A 14157-nucleotide genomic window follows, 5' to 3' on the forward strand; every position below is an offset into this window, starting at 1 on the left:
TCGAAGGCGAGGATCATTTTAGATCGGGAGCAGGCTGAGGGCAGGCAGCAAATTTATTATTGTTCTGTAAGAAATGACCAGCAGGATGAATATAGAGAGGTTTGGAGAGACTTACATGAACTGATGCGGAGTGAAATGAGTAGAACCAGGAGATCATTATACACTTCAACAACAGTGCTGTATGAGGATGTATTCTGATGGAAGTGGATATCTTTGACAAAGAGAATATCCAACTCAGTTTCAGTTGATCAATGGTGGACAGAAGCAACTACACCCAAAGAAAGAACACTGGGAAATGAATGTAAACTGCTTGCATTAGAGGCCTATTTGTCTAAAATAGAGAAAGAGAAGCTCAATGAATTGGGATTGCAACTAAAAATGCTAGATTGGGTGAAACAGCAAATCATAGACATAGATGCAGCCAAAGCGGTAATAAGGGGAAATTTCATATCTCTAGAGGCCTATTTGTATAAAATAGAGAAAGAGAAAATTGGGTTTGCAACTAAAAATGCTAGAAAAGGAACAAATTAAAAACCCCCAGTCAAACACTAAACTTGAAATTCTAAAAATAAAAGGAGAGATCAATAAAATTGAAAGTAAAAAAACTATTAAATTGATTAATAAAACTAAGAGTTGGTTCTATGAAAAAAACAACAAAATAGACAAACCCTTAGTAAATCTGATTAAAAAAAGGAAAGAGGAAAATCAAATTGTTAGTCTTAAAAATGAAAAGGGAGAACTCGCCACTAACGAAGAGGAAATTAGAACAATAATTAGGAGTTACTTTGCCCAACTTTATGCCAATAAATTTGACAACTTAAATGAAATAGAAGAATACCTCCAAAAATATAGCTTGCCCAAACTAACAGAGGAAGAAGTAAATATCCTAAAGAGTCCCATCTCAGAAAAAGAAATAGAACAAACTATCAATCAACTCCCTAAGAAAAATCCCCAGGACCAGATGGATTTACATGTGAATTCTAACAAACATTTAAAGAACAATTAACTCCAATGCTAAATAAACTATTTGAAAAAATAGGGATTGAAGGAGTCCTACCAAACTCCTTTTATGGTACAGACATGGTATTGATACCTAAACCAGGTAGGTTGAAAACAGAGAAAGAAAATTATAGACCAATCTCCCTAATGAATATTGACGCTAAAATCTTAAATAAAATATTAGCAAAAAGATTACAGAAAATCATCCCCAGTATAATATATTATGACCAAGTAGGATTTATACCAGGAATGCAGGGCTGGTTCAACATTAGGAAAACTATTAGCATAATTAACTATATCAATAACCAACCAAAGAAAAACCATATGATCATCTCAATAGATGCAGAAAAAGCATTTGATAAAATCCAACATCCATTCCTAATAAAAACACTTGAGAGCATAGGAATAAATGGACTTTTCCTTAAAATAGTCAGAAGCATATATTTAAAACCATCAGTAAGCATCATATGCAATGGGGAAAAACTGGAACTTTTCCCAGTAAGATCTGGAGTGAAGCAAGGTTGCCCATTATCACCATTATTATTTAATATCATATTAGAAACACTAGCCTCGGCAATAAGAGTCGAGAAAGAAATTAAAGGAATTAGAGTAGGCAATGAGGAAACCAAACTATCACTCTTTGCAGATGATATGATGGTATACCTAGAGAACCCCAGAGATTCTACTAAAAAGCTATTAGAAATAATTCATAATTTTAGCAAAGTAGCTGGCTACAAAATAAATCCCCATAAATCCTCAGCATTTTTATACATCACTACCAAAACCCAACAGCAAGAGATACAAAGAGAAATTCCATTCAGAATAACTGTTGATAGTATAAAATATTTGGGAATCTATCTACCAAAGGAAAGTCAGGAATTATATGAGCAAAATTATAAAAAAGTCTCCACACAAATTAAGTCAGACTTAAATAATTGGAAAAATATTAAGTGCTCTTGGATCGGCCGAGCGAACATAATAAAGATGACAATACTCCCTAAACTAATCTATTTATTTAGTGCTATACCAATTAGACTTCCAAGAAAATATTTTAATGATCTAGAAAAAATAACAACAAAATTCATATGGAACAATAAAAAGTCGAGAATCTCAAGGGAATTAATGAAAAAAAAATCAAATGAAGGTGGCCTAGCTGTACCTGATCTAAAATTATATTATAAAGCAGCAGTCACCAAAACCATTTGGTATTGGCTAAGAAATAGATTAGTGGATCAGTGGAAAAGGTTAGATTCACAAGACAGAATAGTCAACTATAGCAATCTAGTGTTTGACAAACCCAAAGCCCCTAACTTCTGGGATAAGAATTCATTATTTGATAAAAACTGCTGGGATAATTGGAAATTAGTATGGCAGAAATTAGGCATAGACCCACACTTAACACCATATACCAAGATAAGATCAAAATGGGTCTATGACCTAGGCATAAAGAACGAGATTATAAATAAATTAGAGGAACATAGGATAGTTTATCTCTCAGACTTGTGGAGGAGAAAGAAATTTGTGACCAAAGATGAACTACAGACTATTACTGATCACAAAATAGAAAATTTTGATTACATCAAATTAAAAAGTCTTTGTACAAATAAAACTAATGCAAACAAGATTAGAAGGGAAGCAACAAAGTGGGAAAACATCTTCACAGTTAAAGGTTCTGATAAAGGCCTCATTTCCAAAATATATAGAGAACTGACTCAAATTTATAAGAAATCAAGCCATTCTCCAATTGATAAATGGTCAAAGGATATGAACAGACAATTTTCAGAGGATGAAATTGAAACTATTATCACTCATATGAAAGAGTGTTCCAAATCATTATTGATCAGAGAAATGCAAATTAAGACAACTCAGAGATACCACTACACACCTGTCAGATTGGCTAAGATGACAGGAAAAAATAATGATGAATGTTGAAGGGGATGCGGGAAAACTGGGACACTAATACATTGTTGGTCGAGTTTTGAGCGAATCTAGCCATTCTGGAGAGCAATCTGGAATTATGCCCAAAAAGTTATCAAATTGTGCATACCCTTTGACCCAGAAGTGTTTCTATTGGGCTTATATCCCAAAGAAATACTAAAGAAGGGAAAGGGACCTGTATGTGCCAAAATGTTTGTAGCAGCCCTGTTTGTAGTGGCTAGAAACTGGAAAATGAATGGATGCCCATCAATTGGAGAATGGCTGGGTAAATTGTGGTATATGAATGTTATGGAATATTATTGTTCTGTAAGAAATGACCTGCAGGATGAATACAGAGAGGACTGGCGAGACTTACATGAACTGATGCTAAGTGAAATGAGCAGAACCAGGAGATCATTATATACTTAGATAATGATATTGTATGAGGACATATTTTGATGGAAGTGGATTTCTTTGACAAAGAGACCTAACTGAGTTTCAATTGATAAAAGACAGGTAGATGCAGCTACACCCAAAGAAAGAACACTGGGAAACGAATGTGAACTATCTGCATTTTTGTTTTTCTTCCCGGCTTATTTATACCTTCTGAATGCAATTCTCCCTGTGCAACAAGAGAACTGTTCGGTTCTGTAAACATATATTGTATCTAGGATATACTTCAACATATCCAACATATAAAGGACTGCTTGCCATCTAGGGGAGGGGGTGGAGGGAAGGAGGGGAAAAATCGGAACAGAAACGAGTGCAAGGGATAATGTTGTAAACAAATTACCCTGGCATGGATTCTGTCAATATAGTTATTTTTAAATAAAAATTAAAAAAAAAAAAAAGAATGTATAATAAACTTTGCTTTGCTGCTAAAAAAAAATTAAAAAAAAAGATTTTTTGGATAGATGAATCCATTGAATTTTTTTTTTTATGTCAAAAAGTTTCTAAAGTATTACTATTTCATTTTTGTTTTTTAAAGCACTTTGTAAGGTTTTTAGTACAGATGAGTGCCTCTGTTAAGTGCTTGTATGTGGTTTTGGATGTTTAGCTTTTAATATGATTATGTTGATTATTTTTAGTGTTAAACCATCTATGCATCCTTGATATAAATCCAACTTTGTAGTAATGGATGACTTCTTGAATAAATTGCTTTAGTCTTTATCATTTTTTTTTTTGTTGTTAAAATAATATAGTGAGGCACTATTCATTATTTATATTGCCTATACTTTTCCTTCTGTGTTTTATTTTCCCCTGCTTTTAAAATTTTGACTATATATCATAAAATGATTCTGATAGAATTCTTTCTCAATTATTGAGAATAATTTTTGAAATATTATTAATTGTTCTTTAAATTTTCAAAAAATTCTTCCTTGAATCCATCAGGTCAAGGATTGTTCATAAAGTAGAACAGAATTGATCAATGCTGTATCTGGAGGTAGATTGCATTTTTCATTATGAATTCTTTGGAATTGTCTTAGATCATTGTGTGTTTAGAGTAGCTAAATCATAGTTGATCATTGTTATAATCTTGCTCTTTCTGTGTTCAGTATTTTCTTTCTGCTCATTGCTTTTGCATCAGATCATACATAACAGTCTTTTAGCAAAAATAAAAATTTCTTCAGGTCTGATTTTCTTATAAAAATGTTTCAAATGTCCCTTTATGTATTTTGTATTTTTTAAATAAATAAAAATGTGCTTTTTTTCCCTTCCATGCCAATCTCCTCCCAGCTTAGAATAAAATAAAACCAGAACCCCTCTTGTAAACATGAAGAGTCTAGGAAAGCAGTTTTCAATTTGGCTATGTCCAAAATATGTCTTATTCTACACACTGATGTTTATTAGGAAGTAGATGGAATATTTCATTCTTAGCCCTTTTATTAGCTCATCAAATTTGTAAAATCTTTCATAGTTGTTTGTCTATACCATATTATTATCATTGCATAAATTTCTCTTCATTCTGATATTTCAGTCTCCATTAGTTCATATAAAGCTTCTCAAGTTTCTCTGAAACCATCTCTTCCTTTTTAATTTTTTACAGCATAGTAGTATTTAGCCATATTATATACTATAACTCATTCAACTATTTCACAACTTATGAGCAGCCCCTAAGATGATTCAATTCTTTGCCACTTTGAAAAAAAGCATATATATATATATATTAGATGGTGTTAAAGTGCCAGCTGCTTCCTTGCTTCCTCTTCTCTTGTTGTCTAATTGTGTATCCTGGTTATGTAAGATAAAATTTCCTTACTTTTTTTTTCCCCCTCTCCCTTTGTATTTCTTGTAACTTCTTTTTCCATTCTTAAGATCATAAAAAATATAAAGATAAAATAGTCCCTGACAAATCTTGTTTGATTGTGATTTCTGGTGATGATGTAGTTCACATAGAGAAAGCATATATTGTCTCCTTGTATTTCAATGTAAGCAATTTATCCTTTACTATTCATAAATAGAAAGACTGAATTCCTTGATGGCAAGGAAAGTTTCTAGCGAAGGAGTCCTGGCAGAGAGGTAGAGAATTTTTAGCAGAGAAATCCCGACAAGAGAGGTATAAAGTCTTGTTAGGGAAATAGGTGAGTAAGATAAAGAGAGGGTAACACTGAAAGAAAATATCATTTCAGCAAGCAGAGGATTGCTGCTATGCACATCATGGCATATTAAATTCTCTGCAAGGATTGAGCCCCAAGTTGACTCATTTTATCTACAAGCTGGGGTTTGCTTTTAATGGGGGATTGTCAGTGCAGCTTAAGCTGGAATTTGAATAGAGAATATTAGAATTGAATGAGTGTTTTTCAACTAATCTCCAATTCTGTGGGATTAGAATCTGCAACTCCAATTCAGCTAGTCCTGTTTAGATAAGGGAATGAAGCTGTTTGTCATGTTGCCCTGGGGCAGGGTCTTTTATAGAGGCCAGGATTCAAGGAAAATCCTTCAAGGAGTTTTAGAGAGTGAGTGTTAATTTTTTTTTTCTCCTTTATCTGTTTTTGCTATAAGATATTTTACTTTTTCTTTTCATTTTGCAGGCTTTAGAATTAGTATTAATGTTTCTTGTTGTCTCCTAGAGTCATTGGTATTTATCTGACCCACTCTAATTTTCAGACAGTTTGTTGTTTGGTCAAGGTTTTGTACTCATTTCAAAATGTTAATTCTCTTTCTATTTCTTTCTTCCTTAGTTCTCATTTCTTTTCTAATTTTTTCCTTCAAGTTCTCTCATTTCATCTATAGAACCATTTTTTTTTTTTTTAAACTCTGACTTCATCTTTTTGAGGAATTTTGTTAAATTTGTGACCTAGCTATGTTTTTCTTTGAGGGTTTTTTGTTGTTGTCAATGTTATGAAATCATTCTCTTCCTTTGGTTTATATCTTGAGCATCCCTGTTATTATAGTGTTTATGGTGGGTTTCTTTTTTTGTTTGTTTATTCATTTTTTCAATCTACTTAACTGTCTTGGACTTTATCTTAGGACAGGGCGCTAAGTACTGGAGAGAATGTCTAGGCTGTTTGTAATGCAGTTTTTTGTTTTTTGCTTTTGTTGGGGAGGTATTAAGAATTGTGGCTTTTTGTTTCTTTTTTCTTTTTTTGGGAACTTTCCTTTCATTAAAAAGTTGATGTATTTTATGTCAGTTATGATAAAATTATTCAACAATTTTGATTATTGCTTCATATTAAATCCTAAGGGAGGGTATCTTATGCTTGTAAATTGGAAGTGGGTCTCAATCTACAATTTGCCTTGTTTTAGGCAGAAGACTAAAAATATGATTACTCTTATGGTATTGCATCCTTTGTTACATAGCAATATACAAAGTTATACACAAGTATTTCCTATCCTTTTTAAAAACAATGATAACTGATAATATTATTTGGTTAACTTGCTATGGAAAATTATATTGGAGCAAGAGGAAGTAGTTTCTTCTGGTAAATGTTTAATAGAATAGAATGTTAGTTTTTCTAACAAAATAGTTGAAAATCAGCAACATTTATTAAATAGCCCCTAATAGAAGGCTGTATTTAGACTTGATTTTATAAGGGCTCTTGCCTTGTGGGAGTTCAGAAGGTATTGTTGCTTTCTTGATCTTGCCTCCTTAGACAATATTTCTTGGTTGCCATAGCATAGAAAGAAGTTGGAATTCTCTTTTCCTGTTGAGTTTTTAATGGGTCCATTTGGAATACTTATGGTTGAATTGCATTACTTATTTTGAGAGAAGTAAAATTAATTTCTCCTCCAGTTTTTTCTCTTCCCATAATTTTTTTAAAGTTTGATTAACTTTGAATTTAGGTCCTTAAAGATTATATATATTTATATAATACAAGAACACCAGTTCTTGAAAGGACTTAAACTGATGACAGTTTTTCACATGGGAATCAAATGTGAAATTTTTCTTAACTTTTTTTTAAAGAAATAAAGCTTTTGATTCATGTTTTTTGATAAAGTTTTCCTTTCATTGATGATTAGTGGTACTTTTACATATTAAATGCTCAGTGAATATTTATTGAGTGACTGGTAAGTTAATACAAAGGACTACCTTGGGAAGTGGGTTAAGGTCAAATTGACCCTGCATTATATAGCTGATGACTTTTTTTTTTGGCAATACTCCCACTCTTCATTCACAGGAGTACGCATGTGTGTGCACACCCACACATGACTAGGACTAAGAAACCTTTTTAAAGTAAGAAAATTATTTATTATGAGGTTTTATTTTGGCCTAGAGAAATTGTAGATGTTAGACATTATGACATTGACATTGAATTTCTAAATAAGTTTAATCCTTCCTGCACATTATAGCATATGCAAGTTTTATGGTGATGATAGTTATCATGTCCCCATTTTTTTTTTTTAATGTTCTTCTCAAAAACGGAAATTACCAAAGATTTCAGGAATAAAAAACAGACAAACTCAAAGACCTTAAACATAAGCAGAGTTATAAATAGTGAAAAACAAAGGACTGTTTCCCTTCATTTATTTATTTATTCATTCATTCATTCATTCATTCATTTATTTATTTATTCATTCATCCATTTATTTATTTATTTATTTATTCATTCGTTCATTCATTTATTTATTTAATTTATTCTATTTATTCATAGATGCCTGAACTGGTATGTTAAATCCAAAGGCCATATTACCTGCTGTTAATGTTTTCCTTGCTACTGTGTGTGTGTGTGTGTGTGTGTGTGTGTGTGTTTGTGTGTATGTGAAAGGCATTTTTAGTGAATGTTTTAATAAAATGAATATGCTATAGTTTCTCTGAAGCCTTATATGCACTGGAATGAGCACTGTATTTGGACCAGGTTCCATTCTGCTTCTGCTACTTCTTAATCTATCATTTTATGATGTAAATACACTGATGACAATTGAAAATATAATGGATTTTTGGCAGTAGTCAAAAATCATATTATTTGTACAACAATGTTTTTGAAGCACGTGAATATATATTTGGCCATATTTTTAAATGGCCAAAGCAGGAATTTTTAACTTGATGTCTGTGAACTTTCAAAAAAAATTATTTTTATCATTTTGACAAGGAGTCTATCACTTCCTTAACTGACAGAGAAGATTCTTCCATGACAAAATATTTAAGAATTTCTATTATGAAGATTCCTTTGAAGGAGTAATTAGAAAGGAAGATATAAATATTTGAATTTTAATATATATGTTGTTATGATGTGGGAAATATCAATGATTACTATTATGTTCTTTTCGTCAGGCCAAATTAGTTTTGCTCAGATGATGGGATTATGTTTTTATCTCACAGCCAAGGGAGCTGAAAAAATTGTCACACATGTGTTTTATTTTTCCTTGTGGATATTTTACAGATCACTTATTGAAGTGTGAATTAACAAAACACACAGAAACAATACGATAAGAATTCCATTCTGTTGAAACTGTATTAGTTTGAATGCAGCATTCAGAGGAACTAAAAAATAGTTTTTAAAATTTTTTCTGGAGGTTCATGGGATGCATGTGGAAAAGACAAATTGAATTTTTCTATTTTGACTTGGTTACATGTCACTATTCATACCAATTTTCTGCCATAATTTATTCATAAAATTTAATCATATACAAATTTCTGTTTGCAACTCAAAATTAATATGAATTCCATTTTAAAGAAACCCCTATAAAAAGTTTCTGTAAGTCTGGTTTGTATATGTTTTAAAAAAATGCAGTATGAGGATGTTTTGTTTGGCTTTTTTGGAGACATGCTTTTTTTCTTTCATCAAATTGTTAAATTTTGGATAATAGGATAATGGTATCATATGTCTCAGATGCTCTTGGAAAATGTTTTTCACCACTTTTCAATTTTTGCCCCTTAATAGTTTGTGAGTTTTAAGTTGCAATTAGAGATAGGGAATAGAACTGTGATTTCATTGGTGCAAAGACACCTCAGAAATTCCTCATTTCCTCTGTGGATACAGATAGGCACCATTTCATCTTAGAGAATTCCATAGAGCACTTGAGGTTTTAGTGATTTGCCCAGGGTCACAAAATCATTGTGTGTGAAAGGTGGCACTTGAACTTATATCTTCTTTACTTCTGGGACAGCTTTTTATTTACTTTTATACATTGACTTTTATTAGTAATGTTAATTTAACCATATAACCAAAACATAGAAAGAGGAGTATTTTAAAGAAATATTTTATAGAAATAACCTCTGGAATCTCTGTTTTTCTGATTTTACTGTTTTTGATTTTTTTGGACTTTAACAGGGAAGTTGCGCAGAATAACTCGCATTAAATTTATTCTAGCTGGTGTTAGGTATTAGATATTCTACAATTGATTGAGGCACATTCTTAGCTCAGTACTGTTTAAGATATTGTCCATTTTTTAGTAGCTGGAAAAATGAATTGGTTGACATTGACCAACACTTGTGGATAGTGAGTATCAACTATAGATTAGTCCAAATTCATGGGCCAACAGCAGTCATCTATCACTTTGTATATTTTCCCAATTTTCTTGAGGACATGTAAATAGGTACTCCTCTCAGTATTCCTTGAGAGAAAGTTTTTTCTGCCAGTTTTTTTAGCTTAAGTGTGTGTGTTAATATTGGATTACTTGTCTTTTTTTTTTTTTTTAAAACCCATTTAATGATATACTTAGGATAAGTAAGTACATATGCTATCCATCTGCCTATCTATCTATTGGCATGCATTAATAGGGACACCCATAAAAAGAAGAATTTGGAGCATTTTTGGCGTGTTTCTCTTATCCTTATTTTCCCATGAGTAGTATATCATGTCTTGATTTATCTTGATCAGCCTAATAACTTGCTCCGTATTTTTCCAAAAGTGCAGAACAGTTTCAGCTAAAAATACACATATCAAAATCCTCCAACTATTGTGGCCTTAGCTCAAAAATGCTGATCAATTTTGAAAATCTAAATTAACTCCGGCCATGAAATTTTAGGGAAGAACCTTTTGTGGTTAGGACATATTTCCAAAAAATTTACCACAGTCCTGTTCTTAGCTGGAGTTTATGCTGATGTTGCCAGATAACTAAGAAATAGATGCAAAAAGCAGGAAGCATTATTGAATTGAATTCCAGTGCCAATTTGGGAAAAGCAAATTAAAATGTAAAATAATATTTTTCCATTCTTGACTTCTTAGCATAAAACTTCAAAATATATGACTGCCAAAGAAGGTACAGAAAAGTCTAATTCTGCCAGGAAGTTAAAGCCTATTATTATTTTTTTCTTTTAAAATTAAAAATTTTTTATCAGTCTGAGGAAAGAGAAATTGCCCACAGCTATCACAGAAAAGTAGGTTTAAGTTTTAAATCAAAATATGTATATATTCTTGTAAGAAAATTATATTTTGTTTTACTGTATTCTTTTGTTTTCTAGGTACTACTTAAAAATGGATGATGATGATTTTGGTGGTTTTGAGGTATGTAATATTTTTATTTATCTGATACTTTTATTTATCTTTTTTTTTTTATCTGATACACACACACACACGCACACACACAAATAAACCAATGTGACTTTATCTGTAGGAAGATTTATTTGATAAATGTATTATGTAGCATTTTAAGTTAGTTCATTTGTGTTTAGTTTTGAAATATGAAATCAAAACTTTAAAAAAATCCTTTTTTTTTTTTTTTTTTTTTTTTTTGCTGAGGCAAGTTGGGGTTAAGTGACTTGCCCAGGGTCACACAGCTAAGCAGTATAAGTGTCTGAGGTCAGAGTTGAACTTAGGACCTCCTGATTTTGGTGTTGGTGCTCTATCCATTGCTCCACCTAATTGGCCCAAAAATCCATTCTTAAAACAACGACAACAACAACAAAACAATTCTCTGCAGCTCCTAACCAATAAATTTTTATTGAACATTTTGTGTTTCACATAGGAAAGTTTAGGCAGAGTTAATTAAGTGCTCTCAGTGGGTCAGTTATAAAATAGCTTGTTGAAAAATTGTCAGCAGATAATTTTATTGGACTACATCTCCATTAGGAAATACTTGTAACATTAAAGATGGGTGTTAAAGATCTTGCCACGTGTTTTCATGGTTACACTTGTAATGAGGTATGCTAGTATATCATATACAAGGCCTTTTTGTGTTTATAAGAGCTAATTAGTATGCTTGTGTTGTTAGAGGTTATTTTCAGGTTTTAGTTTGATGTTCTCTAAATGGAAAGTGTTAGCTGAATAGGCTCTTCTTCCTTTAATTCTTTTCAGTGTGTGTTCATTTTATTGAAATGTTTTATAACTCAGTTATTTTTATGATGCCAGTGTAGTCTTACAGAAAATTTCTTGTTTAGGGCAAGATGCCTGAATCTTAATCCTGGCACCACTAATGTGTGATTTTTGTGAAAGCTCATTAACTTAAGAATTTTGGTTTAAAAGGAGATTTATAAAATAGAGAGTATAATTTCTAGGATTGATTTGTTAAATAAGATATCATTATCCATGAAGTTCTCTGAATAATTTTAAAGGAAGATGTGAGGTTTTAAATATACCTGTGATAAAAAATGTTTTATAGTAAATTTTAAGTTGTAAATGTGAAAAGTTTTGAATTATTTACTATACTTTTTCATTTTAAGATATTATTAATACATTTGGAAACTTGACTTATTCATCACAATTTTTTGTTTTTCTGAAAATTCTAAATTTTCTTGTAAATAATAAAGCTAGTTTGATTCAGAAAAATAAATATAATCTTCAATGTTGTATTTTTTTGGGTAATTGATTTTTCTTTATTCAAGTGAAATGTAACAGTTAGAATTGTCATTTCTTTCCATTTTGAGGAAAGAAATTATGTTTAAAATATCATCTGATATGATTTATTGTTTGGAAGTTGTTATTTATTTGAATTTTGCATCCCAGAATAGTCTTATTTTATTGAAACAATACTTACTATATTTTATCAATAATCAAAAAGTGGCTAGTTTTTTTCCTGAGTAACAGTTTTAATTTCATGTTCTACATTTTCTAAAGAAAATGTCTTTGTTTTTTACATTCTATTAGTAAAAAAGTTTGAATACATATCTCTAGTGTAATACATTTATTTAATTACAAATTACATTTGTGCTTCTATGTGAATATATTATGTACATTATGAATCATATATAAAATTTAAAAATAAGCATTTGAAATTAATTTTGATTTTTAAACTAAAATTTGTACTTTTGGCTAAATTTCCAAGTGCTATGATTTAATATGCTTTTTTGAAAACCTTGATTTAATAATTCATCAGTTATTGATTAAAATCTGATTCTAAGTTCAGTGTATTTTACAACTTGTTTTAATAATTATTGTATAACTCCAATAGTTCATGTTTGAAATTGTAATGAAAGGAGATACAGTTAACAAAAGGAAGTTTATTCATTTATTTCAAGGGAAAGATATTTAACAATAATAATATATCATTGTGTCCATTGAGATAGCTTCCCTGCCTTTATGTTGCCAGTGCTGGTGTGATAAAGACAACTGCTAAATCCTTGTGACCTGAATTTTTTTATACTCATATAATCTAGAAGTTACCAATAATTGCCTTAAATGTAGTTCCATGAACCATTTAAGGCATGAGAACAGTTTTATGTTCATTTAATGAAAAATCAACCTAACATTCATAGACTCTATAGGGCCTAAGGTCTATATCTTCCCCTTATAGACCAAGTTTCTTCTAGATTTCTTCTACTAGATTTCAGTACTGTTATTGCACAACTCTAACCTTGTGATATTCCTGGCATAGGCAGCACTGGAGAAGGAAAAGGAAACCTAAAACAAAAAATCATGCATAGCATCCCCTTCATAAAACAAAACAAATAACCTACCAGCCTTCTGAAGGAATGACGTAATATAGAAAGAAACCAAAGACTTGAAATCCCAGGTTTTGCCTCCTCTCTTTAGGACTGAACTCAGATCTTTAGGACTGAAATCAGTTTCCATTGATTCTTGTAATGCAAAATGGCAGTATACAGAAACAGCAATATTGGGATCACAGTGCAAGTGATATTTCATATCATTGATATGATATTTCATGATACATATTTCATATATAGTCTCCAGCCTGCATCCTGAGACTGAGTCATCGTCATTAAGATAGTGATAGGGTGGTAGAGCCACATTGGCAGAGTAAAACCAGAAAACTACTTGAGCTCTCCCAGTTTCCCTGGAAAACAATATGAAACTAAGTCTCTGAATAGAGTCTAGAATGACAGAGCTTATGAAGAAACAGAATAAAGCAATTTTCTAGGTTAAGATAGATTGGAAAGACTTCAAGAAAGATCAGTCTTGTTGGAGTGACAAGGGTGTGTAGCCTATCTCAGATGATGTCTGGGAAAGCCAGTAAGAGAGTCTTAATCACAGCATGGATCAATTACTGAGACCCTCTGTCCTGGGTCCACAGAACAGTAATAGAGCAAATCAGTAGGGCAGTGTCCAATCCCAATGCAGAAGGCAAATTGCCAGCATGGGGAACCAGGTTAAAAAAGATTGGCCTATTCCCCAGCACTGTGAGTAAATCACCAAACACAGGGCCCCCTGTGCTCAAAGCTTCACAAGATGCTTGAGACAGTATCCCCTATGCCCCAGGAATAGAATTAAACTTTAAAAGTTATGAAATATTGGGGTAGAGGGAATAAATAGAAAGAAAATGAGCAAGAAACAAAAAAGAACCTTGACTATAGAAAACTACTATATTGACAGGGAAGACCAAAACACCAATTAATAAAAGGACAAAATGCCTGCATGTGAAACCTCAAAGGGCTGTGAATTAGTCTCAAGCCCAAAGTGCCTT

General features: G+C 31.6%; 1 protein-coding gene across 6 annotated transcripts in view; it reads left to right on the forward strand.

The window, feature by feature from the left end:
- Positions 1–14157, forward strand: part of CCDC91 (coiled-coil domain containing 91) — a 527068-nt gene that overhangs the window by 103422 nt on the left and 409489 nt on the right. For all 6 annotated transcript variants that reach the window (XM_051961141.1, XM_051961140.1, XM_051961143.1 and 3 more), the window contains exon 2: positions 10763–10805. In XM_051961141.1, the coding sequence (XP_051817101.1) occupies positions 10776–10805 (30 nt within the window). In that variant the 5' untranslated portion in view covers positions 10763–10775. The remainder of the gene's footprint in view (positions 1–10762; positions 10806–14157) is intronic.

The sequence above is a fragment of the Antechinus flavipes genome, chromosome 5 (assembly GCF_016432865.1).
Source record: "Antechinus flavipes isolate AdamAnt ecotype Samford, QLD, Australia chromosome 5, AdamAnt_v2, whole genome shotgun sequence".
NCBI classification, from domain to species: Eukaryota; Metazoa; Chordata; class Mammalia; order Dasyuromorphia; family Dasyuridae; genus Antechinus; species Antechinus flavipes.